The sequence below is a fragment of the Chiloscyllium plagiosum genome, chromosome 17, assembly GCF_004010195.1.
Source record: "Chiloscyllium plagiosum isolate BGI_BamShark_2017 chromosome 17, ASM401019v2, whole genome shotgun sequence".
Taxonomy (NCBI): Eukaryota; Metazoa; Chordata; class Chondrichthyes; order Orectolobiformes; family Hemiscylliidae; genus Chiloscyllium; species Chiloscyllium plagiosum.
This window is the reverse complement of record NC_057726.1, coordinates 39,657,622-39,683,031: the sequence shown is the minus strand read 5'-3', so window position 1 is coordinate 39,683,031 and position 25,410 is coordinate 39,657,622. Positions and strand designations below refer to the sequence as shown.

General features: G+C 37.8%; 1 protein-coding gene across 3 annotated transcripts in view; it reads right to left on the bottom strand.

The window, feature by feature from the left end:
* phkb (phosphorylase kinase, beta) overlaps positions 1 to 25,410 on the bottom strand; it is a 263,395-nt gene that overhangs the window by 179,394 nt on the left and 58,591 nt on the right. For all 3 annotated transcript variants that reach the window (XM_043706917.1, XM_043706918.1, XM_043706919.1), the window contains exons 5-7: positions 14,492 to 14,591; positions 5,950 to 6,057; positions 5,624 to 5,704 (exon numbers count right to left, since the gene is read on the bottom strand). In XM_043706917.1, coding sequence (XP_043562852.1) covers positions 5,624 to 5,704; positions 5,950 to 6,057; positions 14,492 to 14,591 — 289 coding nt within the window. The remainder of the gene's footprint in view (positions 1 to 5,623; positions 5,705 to 5,949; positions 6,058 to 14,491; positions 14,592 to 25,410) is intronic.

Genomic DNA, 25,410 nt, shown 5'->3' with positions numbered 1-25,410 from the left:
CAGGCATGATGAGCCGAATGGCCTCTTTTGAATTGTAGCGATTCTTTGATCCAGAAGTGATCACAAGCACTGTTAAGTAGCTACTAGATAGAACAGATGGTATTAGAAGCAGCATTTCAATTATATTATAATTGAAGAATGAATAATTAATAATAAAGGCTGGATTTTCTGTATAATTTCTACTAATATACGTATTCTCTGTATTTTAAAAATGCAGTGAAAAGCAGGCTATGGAGATGCGAGGGTAAACATACATATCCAGAATCTTCTCATAAAAACTTACCTTGGATCTATAACCACAGTCACACAAATGAATAAATGCATGCTCCTTTCAGTATGTGGTCATTACACTAAAACACACCATTGTCTTCATGTTGAAGGGAATGTACGTACATGGCCAGATCAGATCATTTGACAATTACCAACAAATTACATTTTAAAACAATTTTTAACAAGGGAGATTAACCCCAGAAAAGAAAACAGAAATAAGCTTCTAATATCCGTTTCCTCACATATTCTGCTGTTTTTTTTCTCTCATGGATTCAATGCTAAAAGAGGTTTTGCGAAATCATCAAAACAAAAAAGGGAGAATGGTATAACACATTCAAGTGCCAACCACCTCAACCTGAATTCACTGTCCTTCTGTATCTCTGAAACCAACATTACCCTTCTCCTCCCATTCCTCTCTCCTAGGGCATCTCCTTCTTCAAATAGCTACCACTGACACCCAGCCCTATTTAATTGTTTTGTTTACACTCATCCCTCAGAATCAACTTCCACACTAATGTTGTTCCTCCAACCTGTCAACACAATCCATTTTTTCATATTTATTATGATCTATTTTATCTCTTGTTAGGAGAGCACTTAACTCCAGGGAAAAGCAGAGACAAGTTGGGAGAACAGTGTTTCAAATATCTGGTGATAGAATTAGTTATCACATAATGCTAAAAATATTGTGGTTCCTCTTCTGGCTTTTCCCACATTCCACAGGGTTGTCAGAATGCTGGTTGATCAGATTCAGATCAACTACAGCTTTTGGATTTGGAGATAGATTCACTGTGATGTGCTATTGCCAATAAATGAATTATGACCTGATGATTAGTTTTGAGGATCACTGATTAAGAAGACTACTCTGGAGGAGTAGTGGAAAATCTGAGATCCTATCAAGATTTCCAAACACACAGACCAGATGTTGCTGACCAGTTCACCTCAATATATGGGGAACACTGATAGTTTCACCATTCTTATTATCACAAAATCTCAGCTTCAATTTGTTTCAAAGTCAGTGAAAGTCTGAAAATAAAAAAATCTTAAAACTTAACCGCATTTAGCAGTTTCCTATGATTGATGATAGGAGCCCCATTGTGCTTTAATGAACTTAAATTGCTTTTAGCCAATTTTTTTGACGACTACTTTGTAGCTTGCTGTGAGAAAGCAAATTTATGCCATTTGCCCTCAGTGCTGTGTATTCAGTTTACAGACAAAAATGAGTGTGTTATATAATGTGGCATTCTTATCCCTTCACATAAAATGTAACATCAGCCCTACCTCATAACACTTTTTATTGGATTTCAGACTGTGAGCATGGAAATTGTATTGTTTTGTGAAAATTAGCAGTAGTTAGTCGTACAAATTAATACAGAAAATATATGAAGAAAGAAAATATGTTGAAAATTCCAGATCCTTCGAGATTTGGCATACCCTTGTCTCATTTACATTTCACTGACTCTCCGAAAAGCATATCATTATGTCAGTAGTGGAGAACTAATGGTTAAAGGTGTGAGACATGTAAGGAGACACACAATGAACGAAGTATCAGAAGGCGCACAAAGGGAGATGTGAAGAAAGAGAAAATACAACCTTTGAGTTGAACTATGACATGCAGGGGTAAAAGTAGAATGGGATGCCTGAGACATGGTAGAATGGAACATATAAGGTGATAAGAGAGAGGATAGGAGATGTGAGGGGAGTTGAAATGTGCAAACGGGGAAGAGGAAGGCAGATTAGGATTTGCAAGAATAAAAGTACACGGTAACCGTTAAGAGAGAGGTGGATTGGAACCAGTGAGAGGAGTCCTAATGACATTCTCTGAACAGCCTCCAACGCAAATATACCTCTTCTTAAATAAGGAGACCAAAACTGCCACAACACTTCTGGTGCAATCACACCCATGCCCTGTTGTACCAAGACTTCCCTTCTTTATAACCTATCTCTCTTGTAATAAAGGCCATTTGCTTCCCAAGTTACTTGATGTAACTGCATGCTGAGGTTTTGTAATTCATATATGAAGGCACATAAATCATTTTGTACTTAATTATTCTTCAATCTATCTCCACCGTAATTTTTGTTTTCTTTTTACCCAAGTGACAACCTCACATTGTTCCCATTTTACATGCTATCTGCCAAATGTCTGTCCACTGACTTAGTCCATGTGTGCTCCTCACAATATACTTTCCTTGACTATAGTCAAATTTGCTGATAATGCAATCCATCTCTTCATCCAAGTCATTAATATAGTTTGCGATGTGGTTGTAGTCCCCTGCACTGATCCTTTTAGCACCCTGTTAGTGACAGTTTGCCAACCTTAAAATTATCATTTTGCCTCAGCTCTCTGCCTTCCATTAGTTAGCCAATTTTACGTTCAAATCTCTCCAATTAGGTTTCTGCTCACAACTGATATTGCCTTTATCAAAGGTACACATGACATTCAATCGGACTGTGCATGTGGTAAATTTTCCTTCCTCACCCTTCTTGATCTATTCGGAACCTTTTGACAGTCAATCACATCATCTTCCTAAAGACCATTCGTTTGTTGTCCATCTGTGTAGAAATAACCCTGCCTGTTTTGCTCGCACCTTTTCAATAAAACTAGAGACACAACTGCAAGGGATTCTCCTTGGTCTCATTCTATTTCTGATCGACAGGCTGCCACTTGGTGACATAATCTGAAAACATTTTATATTCCACAGGTATGCTGAAGACACTCAGCTCTGACTTATCCAAGCTTTCTCAAACCTCTCCAACTCTCTCTCACTGCTTGTCTCAAATGGTTCAGCAGAAATTTCTTACAACTAACCAGTGGAAAGACAAAACTTTCATCTGATCTCTGCCACAACCTCCATTCTTGAGCGAATTTCGTTGCTCCAGTAACTGCCTTAAGCTGAGCTAGACTATTCACAATCTTGGTTTTGTGTTTAACCTTGACATAAGCTTTCAACGACAAATCCACTCCCTTATGAAAACTACCTACTTCTACCTCAATAACCTTGCAACTCTAATGAGAGCACCAAACCCTGCACTCACAGAATATTTGTGAATCCACTTAAAAAATACAATCGAAATAGCTAGTACATTTAAAATTATTCAACTTGGAAAAATAAAGATTTCATGCTTAACTTGTTTAAAAGAAATCTACTACTATGCCTTGAAACTGGTAGAAAACAATAAGCTTGAAGCTGCAATTGTTTGGAATACCTTAAATCTCTCATTTCTGCAGACAATTTTAAAGTTTAAATCTATCTTCATAATAATTCACACATATTTTAACTCGCTCATTCTAAAATACAGTCGTGCTTTAATTCATGCTTTCTAAGCCACTGAATACTAATAACTGTATGGAAGACTGAAGATCACCACAGCAGTTGGCATTATGAATAGGGTCTTTGGATTATCACTTGGTGGCACAGGATTGAACATTAACTTCAAAGGAAGGCTAATATGTTTATTTTACCAGCCCTAAGATGGGAAAGTCAACACTTGAAATGACAGCCAATGAGCCAATTTGAAGATCCACGTCCGAGAAGAAGCCAGTGGGTACGGTAATTAAAGACGGCGTGGCACATTGATTGCATTTTGGTTCCTTGGGTAAACAAGAAGGAATTAATTATTATTGTTCTCAGGGTAGAGTGAAGTGAATTTGGTGAATGGCTATAGGGTAAAACAGGTGACCTTGTTTCCTACAGAGACCCAGCTGGGTAAAATGTTTCCTAGTCAGGTGGGGTAAAACAAGAGGGACAATTTCCTAGAAAGAGAACTGGTCGGATAAAACATGGGAAATCATTTCGGACAGAGACAACCATCAGATTATAAATGTAACATCATCTATAGTAACAGAACAAGACAAATTACAGTCTGATGCAGGAAAGCAGATCAATCCATGTCAGCTTAGGATGTTGGAATTTAAAGGGAAACTGAATCGGGCAGACAACAATTTATGCCGACACTGGGTGGTCTGTCCATTCTTTCATTCATTCCTTCTTTTCAGACGATAGCAGGTTTGACACAACCGAGTGGCGAGCAAGCCATTTCAGATGTATTTATTATTCAACCACATTGCTGGAGTTACACATAAGCCAGGCCCAGCAAGGTAGGGAGAGTCCTTTCCTGAAGGACATACACTAACCAGATGGGTTTTTAGAACAATTGACAATAGTTTCATTGTCATCATTAGACTAACTTTTAATTCCAGCTCATTAATGGAACATATTTTCACGTGCTGCCATGGTGGGATATGAATTCATGTCCCATTAGACTGGGCCTCTGAATTACTAGTCCAGTGATATTATTATTTTTCTACACTTTCCCCTCGTCAGCAAAAGGAAGTGGAATCATGTAGTTGGAAGGCAGGTATTGCTGCTATAATATGTATGATTACCTACATTGTGATAGTAACATGAGGCAAAAGTGTGACATTATTCCTACATAATACGTACAATCTAAGTCCAAGAAATTTATTCAATTTCAGAGGGGCTTGAGCCATTTTATGCTACAGTATGCTTGCCATGCTAATGTTTGAAACTGTGATTAGTTAAAATTCAAAAGTCTTGAGTAGATTCAGAGTTGTGAGCCAAAGTCTGGGGTACTTGTTGGATGATACTTACACCTTGTCCCAAAAGAAGCATGAAGTGTGTGGATTGACTGCATCAGACCTATAATAATGAACATAAACTTTTCCCCAAACACAGACCTACAAGAATGTAAAGAAATTATTTACAATTTGATGAAAAATCACCTCTGGGGAAGAGCAACTCTTTTTCATCAGCAGTGCAGCCAGTAACCAGGAACAATGGATTTGAACTAATTGATAGAAGGATTAAAGGGGAGTTGAGGAGAAATGTTTTCATTCAGAGGGTAGTGCAGTTCTTGTGCTCAATGTCTAGACAGGTGGTAGAGACAGAAACATTAAATAAAATAGCTGCACATGTGCTTGAATTTTCATAATCTACAGAACTGCAGACCGTTAAGTGAATAGTGCGATTAGACTCGGCAGCTCTTTATATTGTCTGGCACAGGCAAAGTGGACCAAATGGCCTCCTTTTGTAGATTTTCTGTGTTTCCATTCTTAAGGTGACTGCTTTCCCCTTTGACTAAAGTGATTTCGATGTCTTTATTAACTACTCCCATGCTCCATCGGTCATTTCTTATTGTTGTCCTTTCTCCTCTTTTCCAGTCTCCTCTCCCTTTCTATTCTTGCTCATTCCTTCAGACATTTTGCTTGTCCTCCATCAGACTCCAATTTTGCCTATCTAATTTTTAACAAGTTGATCAAGTGTTATGAACTTCCCAAAATTTTGGGAAATTAACTTGTTTATTTGCCTAAATGGATCATTTTAACAAACAGTACCTCATCAGTATTGTAGATAATCTGTAGTCCTGAGGAAATCATCTCCACCAAGTACAGTAAGAATAAAGATACAGCATCAATCTGCAGTATAGAACAAAAAAGTAATCAAAACAAAGCACTGAAATGTTGTTGTATTAATAAATCAATAAACTATAACTGGTGCATTGTGCGATAATAACATTTTCAGTTCTGGGTCGGCAGGTAGATTTGGCCCAGAGCTATGACCTCCACCATGAGTTTAGCAAGACGGCCCTCTAAAATCTCTAATAACAGAGATAAATCTCTAATGTCAGAAGAATTAAAATTATGTAAAAGCAGTACTTTACCTGAAGATGCCCATATTCTTCACTCGATAACACTTCATCACCTGTGTGCACATTGAATACAGAATGTAGGCAATTTGATGGATCTGAATGCTGTTTGAAATGTTCCACCTATTAAAAATAAATTGATTGAATAACTCAGTAGTTTGACAATTATGAACTGATCAATGACAGGAACAGATGATTTGCGAAGTGTAAGTCCCGTCCTAAAGTCATATCGGACTCAAAACATTAACTGTTTCTTTATCCACAGATGCTGCTAGACCTGTTAAGATGTTTCAGTACTTTCTGCTTGTATACTAAGGAAACCTACCCTGATTAATGAGATGTAATAGGAACAAGTTGTATAGTCCAGGAATATGTATGACCCAACAGCTTTTCAATGTGCATACTATTAAATTGAATAGAGAAACAAAGTTATGTATATAAGTTTGCAGATGTCACTACAAGACATGGTAAAGCATGCAGATGTGGGCACAAAATGTTTCAGAGACTGACAGAGTGACTGTATGATGCTTGAATTTGGGACTTAAAAGCAAATTGGAATGTTTCCTTATTTCTAGGAAACTGGAAATAGTGCAGATGCAATGGAGATTGATGTCCAAACATTAAAAAGAAACACAAAAATCTAGGAGTCTAGTACAGGTAGAATCATAATCAAAAAGGTTAATGAATGAAAAAAATGAAGAACAATTGCAGATGATGGAAATTTGAACCAAAAGCAGATATTGCTGGAAAAACTCTGCAAGTCTGTTAGCTATGTTTTGAGTCAAGTGACCCTTCCTCATCTTAGAAGTGGAAATATGGAAGGGAGGAGGTTATGCTTCAGTTTTACAGAACTTTAGTCAGTGTTGGAGTCAGAAATTTATGTAGTTGATGTAAACACTCTGGAAAAGTGGGTAGTTTTTATTTACGTTGTATGATTTGAAGTTGTCTTTTATAACTCCCGTTCTTTAAAGATGAAAGAAAGCAGGCTAATGCTGTCAGTAGGAGTTTTGAAAAAGCCTTCTGCTGGAATGCTTCAATTGATAGGCCATCTGACGTAGTTAAAGTAAAGTACCATCTCAGTGGTTAGCACTGCTGCCTCAGAGCACCAGGTACCCAGGTTCAATTCCTGCCTTGGGCAACTGTCTGTGTGGAGTTTGCACATTCTCCCCGTGTCTGCGTGGGTTTCCTCCGGGTGCTCCAGTTTCCTCCCACAGTCCAAAGATGTGCAGGCTGGGTGAATTGGCCATGCTAAATTGCCCGTAGAGTTGGGTGCATTAGTCAAGGGTAAATGTAGGGGAACGGGTCTGGGTGGGTTGCTCTTCGGAGGGTCGGAGTGGACTTGTTGGGCCGAAGTTTCCACACTGTAGGGAATCTAATCTAATCTAAACCAAATTCCTTGTTCATATCTCCCAAATGCTAATATCATGCCATTATGAACATGTGGTTGAGTTTCAAAATCTACAATGATCTCAGCAGGGTATTTTGTGTTTAGATTGATTAACAGTTTATAGAACTTAGAACATTGAACATTACAGCGCAGTACAGGCCCTTCACCCCTCTGAAGCCCATCTAACCTACACTATTTCATTCTCGTCCATATGCCTATCCAATGACTCTTAAATGCCCTTAAAGTTGACGAGTCAACTACTGTTGCAGGCAGTGTGTTCCATGCCACTACTAGTCACTGAATAAAGAAATTACCTCTGACATCTGTCCTATATCTATAACTTCTCAATTTAAGGCTATGTCCCCTGGTGCTAGCCATCGCCATCCAAGGAAAAAGGCTCTCACTACCCACCCTATCTAACCCTCTGATTATCTTATATGTGTCAATTAAGTGATCTCTCAACCTTCTTCTCTCTAACAAAAACTGCCTCAAGTCCCTCATCCTTCCCTCGTAAGACCGTCCCTCCATACCAGGCAACATCCTAGGAGACCTCCACTGAACCCTTTCCAGTTTAAACAACTATACAAGGATTTTTAAAAATGTGGATCTGAATAGAAGTTTGTTCTTTTTCTAGGAAATTAACTACTTTAGGAGATTGAAAATATTTGAATGAGTTTCATAAATGGAACTTTCTCCACTATGATGTGTGTATGAAAGAGTGCTGTATCAGATTGTTAGGAGATTGATTTTTAAAAATAACCATTTCTATATGGTTCCAAAGGTCTGGTCATGGTGGGTGCTGGGTTAGAGTCTACAGAGGTGGCATTCCAGGATTTTTGAGGGAGCATCGGAGATGGGTGGGACATGGGTTGAATGGATGGGTCATGGGTGGGAGGGGTATGCGAAGTACAGGAATGGATGGAAGCACTTCTTGTCTTGGAGGACTAATGGGGTTTCACAAGGCAGAGGCATAGCATGGGAGTGTCAGGATGTGAGGAATGAGGGCTGGAGGGCCAAACTGTTTCTGAAGCAAAAGCCCCAAAAACCAAGGTGTCCCTTGGAAACTGCATATTTTTGTGACTGCCCAGAATCTGTTCACAGGATCAGTAGACCTGTTTCAATTCCATTCTGCACCTTTCAAACAAAATTTAGATCGAGCAAGACCCTTAAGTTAAGGCAGTTTGATTGAATTAGGAAATTTCCAACTCAAGCTATCTGCCTTGGTAGCAAACCTCTGGTCCGTATCCTGATATCAGGGCAAAGCCAGTTACAAGTGAAATTGTGTAGGATGGTAAAAATCTTTTACTCAATTTTCAAAAGGCTGTGAATGTTGGGTCAACTGATATTTTCAAAACTGAGAATGACAACATTTTACTGCACAAAGGTATCAAGGGATATAGATTAAAGACTGGAAAATTGTAGAGATATAGATTAAACATGAGTTGATTGATTGATTTGAACAGCTGAGATACCTGGTCGTTTTATTATGCTCTTATGGATGAATATTTATATCAACATATTCATGTTACATAATATCTTAGAGTGCAGTTAAGCACTTTTTGGAAAGTACAACCTACAATTCCAAGAAAATTAGATTTAATAATGCATAAGAATGAAGGAGCAAAGAAGGAAATTCAGTCTAATTATCCACCCCATTAATTAGAATCCTGTCAAAAATGATACTTTCTCATGGTACTTTTGCAAATTCAGCATTCATGAAGTGTACTGGTTTCACCATGCTCAACTATTTCAATTTAAAACAATGCTGTTAGATATCACCACTGATACCAGTTCAACTCATGACCACATGCTGGAGCAAACATTATTAACAAATCAGTACGGGTAGTTGGGGTACGGATATAACCTTTGAAAACCTTGATAATGACACCTCAAGAGTGTGATGACAGACCTCTGGTGAACACAACCATCTCATTCCAAACCTATACTCTGAACCTAGTCACTTGCTGCAACATGTTATTCGACCCACCTATACTTTATAACTGCTGACTGTTTATTACTGAAACTTCAGGGTATTCACTGCCAATTCAACTGCCTCAGTGTTTTGAAGTTTCCTTAATTTGAATCACTTCTGGTTTCTTAGATTACTCTCACAGAAGAATCCCAATAGTCCAATCCCTTTAGAGCTTCCATTCCTGCATTGAGATCCAGATCTTTGGCAATGCACTTGGAAAATGAGCATTTAATACAGTTGCCTGCAACAAATCTTTCACCTTTGAAAGTGATTCAGCGTCACAGCAGATCTTGCATTAAATTGAAAATATCAAGTAAATTTGTTTCACAAAAGGAGGAGAACATGCAAAATCATTCACCTTGTTAAATATTCTGTTGGCAAGCTTCCATCTAACTCTTTTAGTGAGCAAAATAATAAGGCTAAAACATTAGGAATCAAATCTTTTGCAAATAACTTTGAAACATATTGTGCAGTTTTTGTTCCAGAACATTGAAATGGCACACTAGTTGGCTGAATTTATAATAATGCCATTAAACCATTTCTCATGAGATTTTACAATTGTTTTTGATTTAAATCCTTTTGCAAAATCCTACAAAACTGCTATCAGGTTTACTGGATTTTGAAAATCTGGCATCTTTAAACTTGACAAAGAATTGTTTCTTAAATACAGAATGAAATGAACAACCAACCTCATGCACATTCCAATTATCATTCTTAAGGCTTTGATAGACAAAGAGGCAATTTCACAAAGCTTGGTAGAAGCATTAGAACTGCTGTCTTTTCTTTGAAGTCTGCTTATTTTCTTTGACTGTGTTTAAAGAAACAGCAATCATACCCAAATGTATAAAATATCTATCTTTTGCAATGTCAAAAAAATCCCCTAAATATTCATATTCTTCTAATATCAATTCCCTTAAACAACATCCAAACTATTCCAACCTTTTAACCATTATTCTGGTCCAACTACACCTGCCAAATCATCACTGCTATCCTTACCTAATCTATTCACCAAGCTCCCCCACTACTGCTTCAGACTTTATGACTCTTATGACCCTTATGACCCTAAATCCAACAGATGGTACTCAATTGCTCAGTGTTGGGTGCCTGTGATGAAGACAAGCTTGGAAATACAGGGAAGTATAATCAAAAGTACTGCTGTGTCAGTGTGAAACAGATGTTTGGTTGAGGAAGCAAAAAAGGAGTTGATAAAGGATAGCAATCAACTATTAGTGGAATAAGCAGCCTTCTCAGATATTATTATGGTTTGTGTTTCATTTCTGGTGCTATGGTTAAAGACAAAAAAAAATAGAAAAAAGGGAGTAAGAACAGTCAGAAAGTCTGGGCCATTTGGGGTCTTTTGTGTTGAGTATGCCCTCAGGTTCTTCATTGTTGACAAAACTAAAGAACTGATCATTGACTTCAGAAAGAAGGGAGGAGAACATACCTCCACCTATATCAATGGAGCTGAGGTTGAAAGGGTGGAGAATGTCACATTCCTCAGTGACGATAACCAACAACCTGTCCTGGATTTCCCACATAGATGTTGTGGTCAAGAACACACCTCTTCTTCCTCAAGCGGAAATTTGGTATGTTCATAAGGTCCCTCACCAGCTCTTTTCACTGCACCACTGAAAGCGTACTATTCAGCATAAAGGCCTGATATAGCAACTGCCCAGGACCACAGCAAACTACAGAAGGTTGTGTGCATAGCCCAGACCATTACAGAAACCAACCTCCCATCCATAGAATCCATCTACACGGTCTGTTGCCGCAGAGAGGCTGCCAACATCAAAGACCCATCTTACCTTGGCAATGCTCTACTACAATTTCTTCTGTCAGGCAGAAGATACAGAAGCTTGAACACACGGACCAGCAGGTTCAAGAACAACTTCTTCCCTGCTGTTAGTAGACTGATGAATGGACACTCTAACTTCAAATAATGCCGATCTTGCTAATTTAGATCTTGCCTAGTGCACACCCGGGGCAATGTAACTTGTATGCCTCTGTCTAGTTTTTTCTCATCTTATGATCCATACATCCTTGCTTACTATGATCTGCCTGTACTGCTCCTAAGCAAAGCTTTTCACTGTACTTAGTGAAATAAATCAATCTCTGAACTATTTCCTCTGCCACATACACTTCCCAAATATCCTCACCAGACTCACTCACCCAACCCAACTTCCCCCACTCACTCAATCACTTAGCAGCTCCTCTTCCCAAAGCATACTTACAACTACTCTACCCTAACCTCACTAATCCATCACCTGCCAAACTCTTTGGAGATCTGGGTTCTATTGCTCTGCTGTATCACATGCTGAACCCTGTGAGTCAGACTCCAATGATCCATTGCTCACACCTAGGCCACCTGCTGAAACTCAAATTTTCTCCAACTCCTTTCCTTCTATAATGGGCCTACCCAATCTCTGAGCCCAACTGACTGGCCAGCAGCAGAGTACACCCGCTCTTTGGGAATGAGGTCTGGACTGGTATAGAGCTGGAATGTTTCTTGCACAGACTTTTTTCAGCTTGTGACTCTCTATGCCTGGCTATGTTAGAGGAGGCTATGGATGAGGGGACAAGCAGGAGGCTGAAAGAACACAGCAAGCCAGGTAGCATCAGGGGGTGGAGAAGTCAACATTTTGGGTGTAACCCTTCTTCAGGACTGGAGGTGAGTGTAAGGAGAGCTGCAACTAAAGGGGTGAGAGGTTGGGGGAGGGTTTTGGGTGGGCAGAGGTCAGCAAAAAAATGAAGAGGGTAAAATGCCACTGTTCAAAAGTCAAACAATGGAAATTTCCTATTCTTAGCTGTGATGGTGAGATGCTAGTAAGAATGCGCAGATTTGATTTGCTACTGGTGAAACAACTAATGCAGAGAAACACATGGTGAATTTGCAGTGAAGCCATCAAGGCCAGACAATAATAAAGGTATTCTACTCAGAGCTAGATTATTAAAAGTTAATCATGTTTTTAAATCTATCAAGAATTGTGAAATGACAGATTCTCCCCACTTTATAAACTCTCTATGCTTTGAGTTCCATACGGTTTGCTGTGAGCAAATACAGTACCTGAATATAGCAAGAAAATAAGGTGCAACTGATTAAAGAAAATGTAAAAGATGAGGAACTGAGTAGATTGAGTAATATCATATAGGTGGAAAAAAAGTTCATATAATTATTAAGGTTATGAAAATAGATATTGTGTGAAATTCATACCCAAGATGACTGGACCAGAGAAAAGAATAAATTATGTTATTTCAAACCACTTCGTGAGATATTGGAGCCAGTGATGGTGAAGATTTGGAGTAACTGGCAATGGGAGCATCTTCCTGGGAGCAAAGAATTAGTGATGGATTTTGAGGGATGCAACTACAAATAGGACTGTGGAATTTGGAAGCAATGAAGGAAAATCTGGGCTGTGGAAATATTGAGGGTGGGATCATAGCATCAGGAAGTAAACTGGAATGAGTGCCACATATGGAGGATAGACTCCCACAGTCGGTTCTGCTATAATGCACTTTTTTTCAATGCGAATTGGCTAAAGCGATGGAAGAATTTAGACCATTATTTGTAGAATGCAAACTTTCCTTACTTGTATTGGCTATAAGGTGATTCCAGTCCTATTGGTTTAAGTGGTGCTGTTATAATAATGCGGGATTGCATGGGAATGGAACTATTGCGGTATATCAGAATAGAGTGTATTCTGTTTTTAGAGATAAGATTCCAACCCAACCTGCCCATGGCACAAGTGTTTATACCTACAAACAATGTAAAAGTCTTAAAGCAACTTAATTAATCAAATCCTGTCACTAAAATTTGCTGAGTGCTTCTTGAGCTGGTCACGATCAGGAATTTTCTATTAGAACTCTTCTAGTTAATGCTATTACAAGTTTCTTAAAATCATCAACTATGGTTTCACAACATTATTCTATATAAAAACATACATTAACAAACAAAGACCAAAGCAGGAAGGGGAGGATAATGAAGGTTTCAATGGAACTCTGGGTCAGAAACTATGGATGTTTAAGGTGAGTGGAAATGCTAATGAGAAGACAGCTGGGGAACATGCTTATGGAGGCCAACAAGGCTACCAGGTTGGTTTCATAAACGGATGAAGGAATTTATACTATGCTTCCAACTCATTCACTTGATCTCTGGTGGTGCCCAGCTCTTAACCCAGTTCCTCCTCCTGCCCATCAGCTTCAATGTCACTTCCTGTCAACTTTGGACGAGTCAAATATTAAAATGAGATGTCAAAGTATAAAACCATTACTGAAAGGTCTCATGAGTGGACAAAAAAAAAGCCTTAATACAATTAAATCCAACTGTGCTGACTTGAAATTTGTAATTTTCTAACTTCTATGGCTTTGCCTGTGGTGAAGTGAAGACAACAAGTTCCTGTTGTCTTACTTTTGGAACCTCTTTCCTTAGATTTTCTATTTCTCTGTTTTTTTTGAGTTTCCTCTATTCTCACTTGCATGTTTTCCTGTCTCATTTAATTTGTTCATTTAGATGGAAGAATGTGAACAGTTCTGGATGGCAGAGGAACAGTTGACAAATGCTGCAGGTCACATTTTCTGGAGGTGGATGCGACACACTGGCTCAGTGAAGGATTGAAAAGCAGTGCCAGACTACAGATCTCTGCAACAAATATAGGGTGCTGATGTATAACTGCAGGCATCTAAGATACGACTTCCCTTTGCCAGGGATGGATATGGTCCACTTATTCATATCAGGCTCATTTCCCTATTCTGTAGCAGTGACTAGGCATCCACAGCATTTCAATGATTGGGAACACCGTATTTCATTTTGTTCGGCAAAATCATTTTGGGTCAAGTTGAATAATATTGGTGCTTCAGACAAAGCATTCTGGTTCAAAAATTGTGGAAGTGACAGCTTATTTTTTATGATTTGCAATAAAACTTGGTGAAAAAAGCTGATAAAAACTTGGCTAAAATTGCAATTTAAAAGGCCAAATAAGAACATTCACAATCACTAATCTTTCATTAATTACTTAATTTTATCAAATTGATTCCAACCACTGGTTAGTAGAAGCTACAATAGCTTTTTTCTAAAAAAAACTAAAAATGAGACACCATTGTTTATTTCTATAAATTCCTTGTATTTGTATGTTCATGGTTATAGGTGAAGTTGAAATTCTAAACGAAAGGTCATATTGTGCATCCATGCATTAGCACTTTACCTTATCAGCTTGACGCATGTAGCAGTAGAGAATTCCTCGCATGCATTTAACAGCACAATATTCCAGCTCATGAGTCCTTCCCTTATCATCGTCAATTCGTCTATAAAGAGGACATATGACATGACAAAATTTTAATTTATGAAATAAAAATCAAAAACGTATACTAACAGCCCAATACCATTACAATTAAGTTAAACTGGAAATTATCATGAGTAAATAATGATTTGAATAAATGATGCAAAATAATTGAGCAATTTAATATAAAGCAAATCTGCTCTCTGTATTCAAATCAATTATTCAGTTCAAATGGCTTTAAGAAAAAAAAAATCAGTATTGTTGTATCCCCACAGGCATAACAGACGAGAATCACCATGAAAAACATTGTAAAGTGACTATGAAATACAGAATTAGGGATTGGCCTGTGGTTATTGTTTATTGACTAAATAAATAGATTAGTATCTAAGGAATACTTCAATCCATTATAAAATATTTAGCCTTCCTGGTTAAAAATGTGCCACAGGTAATGCATAACACCTAGCACTGTATACAATCAGAACTTGCTTCACTTAAATCATTCAGATTAGAGAGTGAAATGAGAGACTGCTTAAAATTATGAAATAAAATAGAGGTGCTTACTTGCTCATTAGCAGAATGAACAGTGAAATCAATTGGGAGTAAACACATATTTTCTTGTTATAACTCATTTCTACTGTGATATCAGTTTGCAGTATATTGGTATTATTTGGAATCTTGGATTTAGAAGTGGAGGAAAAATAGATTTTAGCTTTCAGGTCTGTAAAGGGAACTTTTTTTTAAAGCAAAGGTCCAAAGTTTATTTTGGAACAGTGAGTTCAAACATTTCCAAAATAGGTTGGAACTCAAATTAAATGACTAGATAGTTTATCGGGGGAATTAAACTATGCAATGTTTATAAAGTTGAACTTTTATGGTGTGCAGAAAGACAGTCTGGGAGCCACAATCAAGTTTCAGTTGTGGAAAGAATAGATTTATACTGCAGAAGAACAACTTCATTTGTAGCAGTCCAGATGTTCAGAGCTGGAAAGAAATCTTAAAACTGTTGCAATTAAAGTAGACAGAGTTTTTCATAGGGATAATAAAGGAAAGAATCACATCTGGTGAATGTATGGAAAACCTCTCAAAGGAAATACTTACAACCTCATCAGTTATGAATTAATTAGACTTAAGATAGAAGTGATACTTCATTGAAGTTAATATTACTGAGAAAAGGGTTACATTTTTCACTTTGCTGTTTGTGTCACGATCATTCCAAATGGTCATTTCTACAAAGCCTTCTTCCTTCACTTTGCATAATGAACTCACATTATTTTGTTAAAAGAACAGTGACAGTCTCATGTGAACCTGTTCAGTGATTGACAACCACAGTAACCAAACTGCAAACCAAAATAAAACAAATGAACTCTCAAGCCAAGTTTCACTTGGAGATCTGACTTTAAGAGCACTACCATCAGCTAGAATCAAACTGTTGTTAAGACTTTACTGGGAGTAGAAAAAGAAGCATTTGAATATTTTAAATCTTTGATTTAGGCTACACTGAGGCAGTTAGGGGAGACGTTTGATGTAGAAATAAAGACATGATTTTGTAAGGCTCAAATGCTAAAAATGATTACTCAGCATTTAGAATTAGAAGGAACCTGAAATTGATATGTCACCACCAGAAATTGGTTCACATTCAGTTATAACTGTTAGAAGAAAATTGGAATTGAAAAAGACAAAACAAAAATGAAAAGAGGAGAGAAGGACATGGAAATAAGAAAACTCAAATTTTAACAAAAGCTGAGCAATGACAAAGGCTAGATAGACCATCATGTTTGGTCTGTCTAATTGATTTGTTCTCTGACACATTAATATCCATAGTCATCTTTAGTGATTTTGATTTCACATATTTTTACTCAAAGATTTCTACATTGTCCTGTAACAAAAATATTGAATGACTTAGAGTCATACTGCACAGAAATAGACCCTTTGGTCCAAATCATCTACACCGACCAGACATCCAATCTGACCTAGTCCCAATTGCCAGCATTTGGTTGATATCCCTCTAAACCCTTCCTATTCATACACTCATCCAGATGCCTTTTAAATGCTGTAATTTTACCCACCTCCACCACTTCCTCTGGCAGTTTGTTCAGTGATTGGGGGTGTGCCTCAGGCATTGGTGTTGGGACCACAATTATTTATAATTTATATAGATGATTTGAAGTTGGGGACCACGTGTATGGCGTCAAAATTTGCCGATAGCACTAAGATGAGTGGCAGAGCAAAGTATGCAGAGGACTGTGAAACTTTGCAGAGGAACATACTTACATTGAGTGAGTGGGCAAAGGTCTGGCAGATGGAATACAATGTTAGTAAATGTGAACCATACATTTTGGTAGGAGTAACAGCAAAATAGATTATTGCTTGAATGGTAAAAAGTTGCAGCATGCTGATTTGCAGAGTGACCTGGGTGTCCTTGTGCATGAATCGCAGAAGGTTGGTCTGCAGGTACAACAAGGAATTAGGAAGGCAAATGGAATTTTGTCCTTCATTGTTAAAGGGGTTGAGTTTAAGAGCAGAGAGAGATAATGTTACAGTTGTACAAGGTGCTGGTGAGGCCAAACCTGGAGTACTGTGTGCAGATTTGGTCTCCTTACTTAAGGAAAGATGTACTGGCAGTGGAGAGCGTGCACTAGGTTGATTCCGGAGTTGAGGGGGTTGGCTTATGAGAGCAGGCTGAGTAGATTGGGATTATATTCATTGGAATTCAAAAGAATAAGGGGGGATCTTACAGAAACATATAAAATTATGAAGAAAATTGATAAAATAAATAGAATGTAATTGATTGCAGCAGAGCATATAGCTAACAGACATTCTATAAATGAGAATAATTAGTCCAAAAATATTTCATATTTTACGAGAAAAATTGTTGTTTCTATGAAATGGCTGCCTGCATGGCTAACATTTTATCTTGCAGGATTACATCTGATCATTTCTGCAACAGAAAACAATTTTTGTCCATATTGAACATTCAATAGGTTCAAGTGCCTGAAAGTCAAACATGAAGGTTGAATGCTCACCTATATAAATTAACTTAAACTATGGCAGATTTGTCATAGTGTTATGAAGATTTTTTTTGAAACATTAATTTACAATTTCACTGACTGTACTTATACTATTTCTTGGACTACGTGGAAAAAGCATATTACAAAGTAAAGGAGACTGACTGTCATAGGAAAATGTTGCATTTGCAAAGAGATCAAGCTGTTCAACTGAAGACAGGGCCTGCAAGACTTTCAGAGAGATGTCAAATGACTCTTCTTTTAGTGTAATAAAGCTTTTGAATTTGAACACAGACAGGCAGGAAGACAATTGATTTGGAATACTGCCTTCACTCTCTTTTCTCTGAACCCCTTTTCATCAAAGCTTGTGAGTTGAAAATGCATTTGAAAACCTCATCATTACCAGTAGAGAGTTCCAAAATGGTCAGGTCAACCAGTTGGAAATGATCCAGAAAACACCCTCTTGCTCAAAAACTTAGATGCAAAACGACTTCAGCTACAGACCAACATTTAGGACAATCTGTGAATAATTTGTTCTTTCTGAATTTTACTGTAATTGGCAAAAGTACTTTTGAGATCACACTATGTAGATTTTGCATTTTTTCCCTCAGGCTTGGCAGTTGTCTGTGCGTGAGTGGGTTTGCATGTGCACAGTTTAAACCTTTGTTAGTAACCTTTACATTATTGTTTGAGAGAGTTTTGCCTGCAGCAAACTAATTTCTTATTTGTTACAAACTGAAAATGGATGATTGTTATTAATACTTAGCTATTAGTTTACTATATTGACGTTTGCATATATATACTGTGAATAAAAAAAGCAACATGATGTTTCCAAACTTAGTTGTGACCAGTGGAAGGATTGGAACATGGAAAAGTTTTGTTTCGACAGCCACCTCCCCAGCTTAGTTGTAGATATTTTCTAATCAACCTTTTCAAAGATATTATTATGTACCTCTGGAGCAAGGAAGGTTTGAACCCAAGCCTTCTTGTCCAGAGGTAGGGGCATAACCATTGCACCACACAAGGCCCCCTCCAAAATCAGTATATTGCCAGATAACCTGCACACATGGGGAATTAATGTTGCTGGTTACATCAATGTGCCAGTCATAGCAAGTTCTGCTCTTAAATACCATCAGCGAGGTTTGATCAAAAGGAGAGAGGGGCATTCAAAGCAAGAAAACCTACTTCTGTTGATTGCTGATTGAAATGAGACTTCTGGATAACAGGGAATTTATTGTACTTTCATTAAGACCAGTATTTTTAATTAATATGAAACTAACTGCAGAGGCACAAACTATATGTTAAATACATCAAAAATCAATGCTAAGAAAAATATGAATAATAACTTAGGTTGGTCAAATCTGATTTTAAAAGAAGATTGCTGTAGACTTAGCACATGAGGTTATAATTTATCATAGGGATTGTTTGAATTGCAAATGAAATGAATAATGTCTAGCCAACTAGCTTCAAGTATGAAAGTATCTCATGGTTTACTTTATTAATAAATACTTGCAAGATGTTATGCATTGATTTCTGCTTAAAACAAATGAATACTGGTAGTACGTATTTATAGAAAAGCTATCAGGGACATTTAAAAAAGGTTATTTAGCTATGCACAAAACAGTCAACTCATCATTCACCAAAAATACATCAGGCTGAATTTTATGTCTTTTGGTCAAGTCAAAGCAGTGTTGAGCTTTTGGGATAGTTCACTGCCAGAAGGCATCGTGGGTCTCTCTCCACATCTTATTAAGCTCACCACATTAATTGCATATCCTGCCCTTATGACGTTTTACATGGCTGATTTCTGATCCACTTTACCACGTCCTTCACACGATGTGCTACTTACCAAAAACCAGGATCCCTTCTGTCTGCATATCTTTATGCAGTGGAATACAGACAAATCTGCAATGCTTCCATGTCAACAACATGATGGGGAAGGGGTTATTGGCACCACAATTCACCCACAGGGACTTTAATTCCTGGTGAATAGGTTAGTGCAGAGGATGGCTGTCTTCTTCTCAGAGCCGGCTGTACCTCCAGACCATGGCAGACTAATCTAAGGTCACCGCCTGGATCACTGTCATCTCCTGGATGCGGAGAAATGACCAGCAGGGTCATAAAACGATTAGTGACTTTCTCTGCTTTGTCAGGATAAATGTCACATTACTCTGACCGCCACTCACACTTAGCCTCTCTCCACCAGTGCATACATCTCCCACAAGGCTCAGGGCCCATCACTCATTCTATTGTCTGTTACATTTCCACCTCACTTGCTCTCCCTCTCTCAAATCTTCACATTACCAACCATATATGCTTTTACACTCTCTGTACTGCCTTCATTGTGCTTCATTACATTGCACTAACTTTCCCCCACGCGCACCAACACTTGCAGCCATGCCACCCACCCATAATCTCATTCATTCACTTTCCTTCTTCTTAGTGTAGGAGAAAAATACCTACAACAGGGCAGAGAGAAACCAAACAGATGCAGGGGTGCCCGACATCAGGTTCCTTATTCAAGGAGCATGGATAGGATGTGATTTTCACAGAAAATCCACTTGCAAAAGCTGCTTTTAGTGAATAAATGGGATGGACATCAAACAGATTTAGCAATGCAAGACTGGGCTGTGGGACATCAGCAACAACAGAATTGCATTGCAATACTCTGCAACCTCACGGCCTGGCAAATACCCTACTCTACCACTACCACTATCAAACCAGCATGTGGAGATGCTGGTGTTGGTCTGCAGTGGATAAAGTCAGAAGTCATACAACACAGGGTTACAGTACAATAGGTTTATTTGAAATCACAAGCTTTTGGAGCATAGCCCCTTCGTTAGGTGAAATGAAAGTGAAGCTCACAGAACACAGAATTTATGGGCAGAGAGATCAAGGGTGGAGAGATCAAAAGATCACACAAATGGTGTGAGTGTCGTGTTGAATAATAAGTCTATGCGGGTGACCAAGGGTGTTAGATGGCGTGAGTAAAGTTTGAATAGCTGAATAACAACCAAAGGGATAACCCATAATCCGATTAAATGAGGCAGAGACATAATTACACAAAATTAAAAATAAGATCATACTGGAGATAAAACAAACGACTGAAATAACATGGAACACAAACAGAAGCTGCTGGAAAAGCATGGCAGCATCTGTGCATCAAAAACAGAGGAAGAGTCAGCAGACTCGAAATGTTCACTCTGAATCATCTTCACCTGCTCCCCCCCGCAAACCCTGTCTCTGCTCCTGATTTACAGCATCCACAGTTCTTTCGGTTTTTATTTCATGGAATAACATGATAGGTATACCTATTAAGATTGCCTCAAATATGACAGGTTCATGTCATGGAACATGTGACCCCTCCATACTATTCGGTATCGGTAAAATCTTCCCTACTGTCCTGTTTTGACACCATCACCTTGATAAGTTGTTATGATCGCTCTATCCTAATTAGTTTGTACAGTTTTGGATTATTTATTACTTTGGTTAGACCCTCGGCATGCAACTCTTATACCTATCATGTTATTCCAGTTAAATAAAAACCGAAAGAACGGCGGATGCTGTAAATCAGAAGGCTCAGGGGTTGCAGAATTGGGTGGGGATGGGTGGCCTCCTCCTTTGCTGCAAAGTGTTAACGTTTCAGGTTTGGTGACCCTTCATCTGTTTTGTCTTCACAGATACTGCTGCACCTGCTGGGCTTTTCTAGCAGCTTCTGTTTATGTTTTATGCTATTCCAGTTGTTTGGTTTGTCTCTAGCACCAGCTTATTTTCAAAGTTTTGTAATTATCTCTCTGCCTCATTTAACCAGATTCTAGGTCATCCTTCACTTGTTATTCAGCTGTTGACATTTTACTCACACCTCTAACACCCTTGCACACCTGCAGAAACTGATTATTCGAGGCTCCACTCACACCAGTTGTATGATCTTTTGAACTCTCCACCCTTGATCTCTCTGCCCATAAATTCTGTGTTCTATGTGCTTCCCTCTCACTTCACTTAACAAAGGGGCTATGCTCCAAAAGCTTGTAGTTTCAAAAAAAACTTGTTGGACTGTAACCTGATGTCTTGGGATTTCTGACTTAATGAAACCAGCAGATCAATCCTGTTAAAAGAAGAGCAGGAGGACATGACAAGAGCAGCACCACAGGTCCCTAAAAATGAGGTGGCAATCTGATGATGCAACAATGTAGGCCTACTTGCAAGCCAAATTGCATGAAAAGAAGATAATGAACAGAGCTAAATGCTTCCACAACCAGATTAGATCTAAGCAGTATTGCCGCATTTAGTCATTAATGGTGGTCCAGAGGTCCCCAGTATCACAAATGCCAGTCTTCAGATAATTTAATTCACTCTACATGACTGCAAGAAATGCTGGAGGTATCGGATACTGTGAAAGTTATTAGGCCTTACAATATTCCGGCAATGGTACTGAAGACTGAATATGATAGGGATGCTTATTGATAACTGCACAACATTCTACACCAGATACTGAAGTAGCTCACGTCCAAACGCAACATGAGAGTTTTGATGACAGTTAGCAAGTATTATTTGTTTGAAGAGCCGGTACAGGCCAAATGACCTCCTTCTGTGCCATACCAATTCTGTGACTTGCACCACACCAGTGTCAGGCTCTAACCATATTCAAGAAGAATATAGCCATTGCTATAGATATTCAATGACATTTTGATCAATGAATTCTTTATTATGAAAATTCTGAGGTCACCATTGACCAGAATAGAACTGGACAAGCTACATAAATATTGTGGCTATAATAGTAGGACAGAGGTCAGAAATCATGCAGACAGAGACCTAACTTGACTTCTCAAAGTCTGTTTACCATCTACAAGACACAAGTCAAGAATGTTTTGGAATCCTTGCCATATTCCTGGATAAGTGCAGCATGAACAACAGTAGCTCAACATCTTCCAGAGAAAATAGCCTGTTTGATTGTTTGTGGATGTGATGCCATTCAGTTCCTCCATCTTTAAAACTCAGTGGTAGCAGTGTGGACCATCTACAAGATGTACTGCAGAAGTTCACCAAGAATCCTCAGACATCTTCCAAAGCCACAAACACTTACATCCAGTAGGACAAGGGTGGCAAATACAATCTTTAAGTTCCCTCCAGGTCACTCACTGTCCTGACTTGGAAATATCTTGATATTCCTTCAGTGCCCTAGACAAAATTCTGGAACTCCCTCCCTAACGATATCACAGGTCTACGACACAAAATAGACAGAAGCAGTTCAAGAAGTGAGATCACCACCTCCTTCTCTACAGCAACATAAGACTGGGGAATAAATACAGATGCAGCCAGTGAATGAATAAAGTAAGTGAATAAAAAATTCTAGCTCTTAGCAATGGTAAAAATAATGTGGTTTCTAAAAAAAAGCTGTACTTGTCAGTCATAACTTTATTTCATGGAAGCTGAGGAGGAATACTTTTCCACAAATTCTGGCACCTGACTACGTGGGGCAAGATTTTGTCTAGGGAGAAGTAGGAATTGCTGAAGACCAGATGGAGTTATTACTGCAACAAATCGATAGTAAAGGTATGTTGAGTAGCTTACACAGAAATTACTTGGACAATCAGTTGTTTCAATTCTGAAAATTAATATATTTTGTGCATGCACTGGGTTTTCAACTTATAAATCATTTCATTAACCAATGGTACAATCTAATGTTCTGTGGTGTTACAACATGTTACTGAAAGAAAGCCTGTAACAGCATTAACAACAGGCATAGTAGATTTAGATGACTAGGACATGGAATTTTCAGAACATTTTTAAATGAAATATGGTTGACTCATTGAAGGTTTTTAATGTTAAGAAAATGATGCTCTCAGCTTCTATTTTTCAACAAATTTCTTTCCTGTCTTAAATCAGTTTCAAAGGTGCTGATCACAATTCTGTATCTTTACCCAAATGACCATTTTTAAAAAAAAATGCATGACTGAAATCATCAACAGTAATACAATGTGGCAGTTTCTAACCACTTCCCCTCTCCCCCATTCCCTGCCCCATCCTTTCACTTGTAAGGCATGTTGCATCCTTCCATTGTTCGGCACTAGAAAAATGACAGCGCTGAACAGTCAATGGAAAGTGAAATCAGTGATTGTATGAGTTTTTTTATCAAATAGTTAATTTAGAAACTGCTTTTTGCACAATTATGTGTCAATACTACTGGCAGAAGAAACTTTTAGCTTTGCTGTAAAATAACAAAATTTTTCTTTAATTATTTGGGAAATAATTTTACTACTGGTTGTTAAAAATGCATTTGATCTTATTTCTCTTACGATATGTAATTTCAAACTCAAATAAAATTCAATACTGCAACTACTCAATCTCCATCATGCCAGGTTACTGAAAAACCACTGCCAAAAGGAAGCAAACACTTATGACGGAAACCATGTGAGGATTTCATTAAACAATGGATTTTATTAGAAAAATTTATTAACATTTGATTCACAAAAAGTGACACAAATAAAGTGGATTCCTTTTACCTACTGCATTATTTTACACACACACACACACACACCATAGTTTTACGGATCATAACTTGCTTTCAGAAACCTTCAGTAACACAAAATGAGATATGCACATCACTTTAAAATCACAGAGCCATTGTACAGCATGTATGATCTTAATTTTCAGGCTTGTACATTTATTCTTTTGTGAAATTTCTACAGTAGTCAGTGTCAAAAAGGAAGGTAATGATCATCACAATGGGTTAGCAATACAAAGATAGTCTGAGTGGAACTCTTGACTTCATTTTTCATTATGAAATGATGAATGATTTTCAGAATCAAATACTGGACCTGTGCATTGATTTATCTCTGTGAAAAGAGAAATTTTATTCATGGAAGAAATGTTGAGGTAGAAAATTATATTTTTGTTTGTTGATGTGCGACCAGCACCTAATCAGAGAAACTGAGTAGAATTCTGCAAACATTCCTTCCCAGACCCCAAGAAAAGTACTGGAGCTACTAATTAGATTTTTTAAATAAAAACAAGTTAACCATACCAATATATGCCTCTTAAACAGAATACATAGAAAAACTTGGAATGCATGAGTAGTTTGCATTCTGTTACATTAAATCAGCTTCAGTAAACAACATGGTTGCAGATTTTCAGCTGTCTGGCAGGATTTTTTAAGCTTTGATTATGCCTCAAAGGATGATTTTCACAAGTTTGAGGCCTGAGAATTTCACTCTTTGAGTATGCCTGTAGATTAAGTATCTGAGAACTGTTCTTCTTAGGTAAATCATAAAAATCAAAGGTAGTATACTACTCTGAGCATAATTAATTGCTACAGTTGGTGCAGTAATGGAGGTTGACTGGAAAATGATTGAGGAGGTCGCCCATTGCAAATCACCATAATACTCTCTCAGAATTTTAAACAACTCACTGCACTGATAATATAATATTAAATGATTCATTTTTAAAAAGGCAGCTTTTTTCACTAAAAGACAAGTGAAAATGTGGAACAATAAACAAATCCATCCACAGAGCTTTTTTTTTGCAATGCTATGATTTAAAAGTTTCCCAACCACTTTTAACACGTAGAACTATGTATGATGACGGCTTTTCGGAATAATAAATCGGTGTCCTAAAATTACTCTCTGGTTTGTATCTAGTTAAAATACTGGCAGAGTACCAAGAATCACATTAGATTAAGGAACAAATAAAAGTATTACCTATTCACATGTTTGTGTTGCTTTCCAGTGAAAGTTCTGTACAGCTGGTATTTCCAATTTTATTGACAGGAAAAAATATAGCAAGATTGGCCACTTTGTCACTTCAAAGACTTTCTAGGGAATGGTAACTGAACTGAACTGA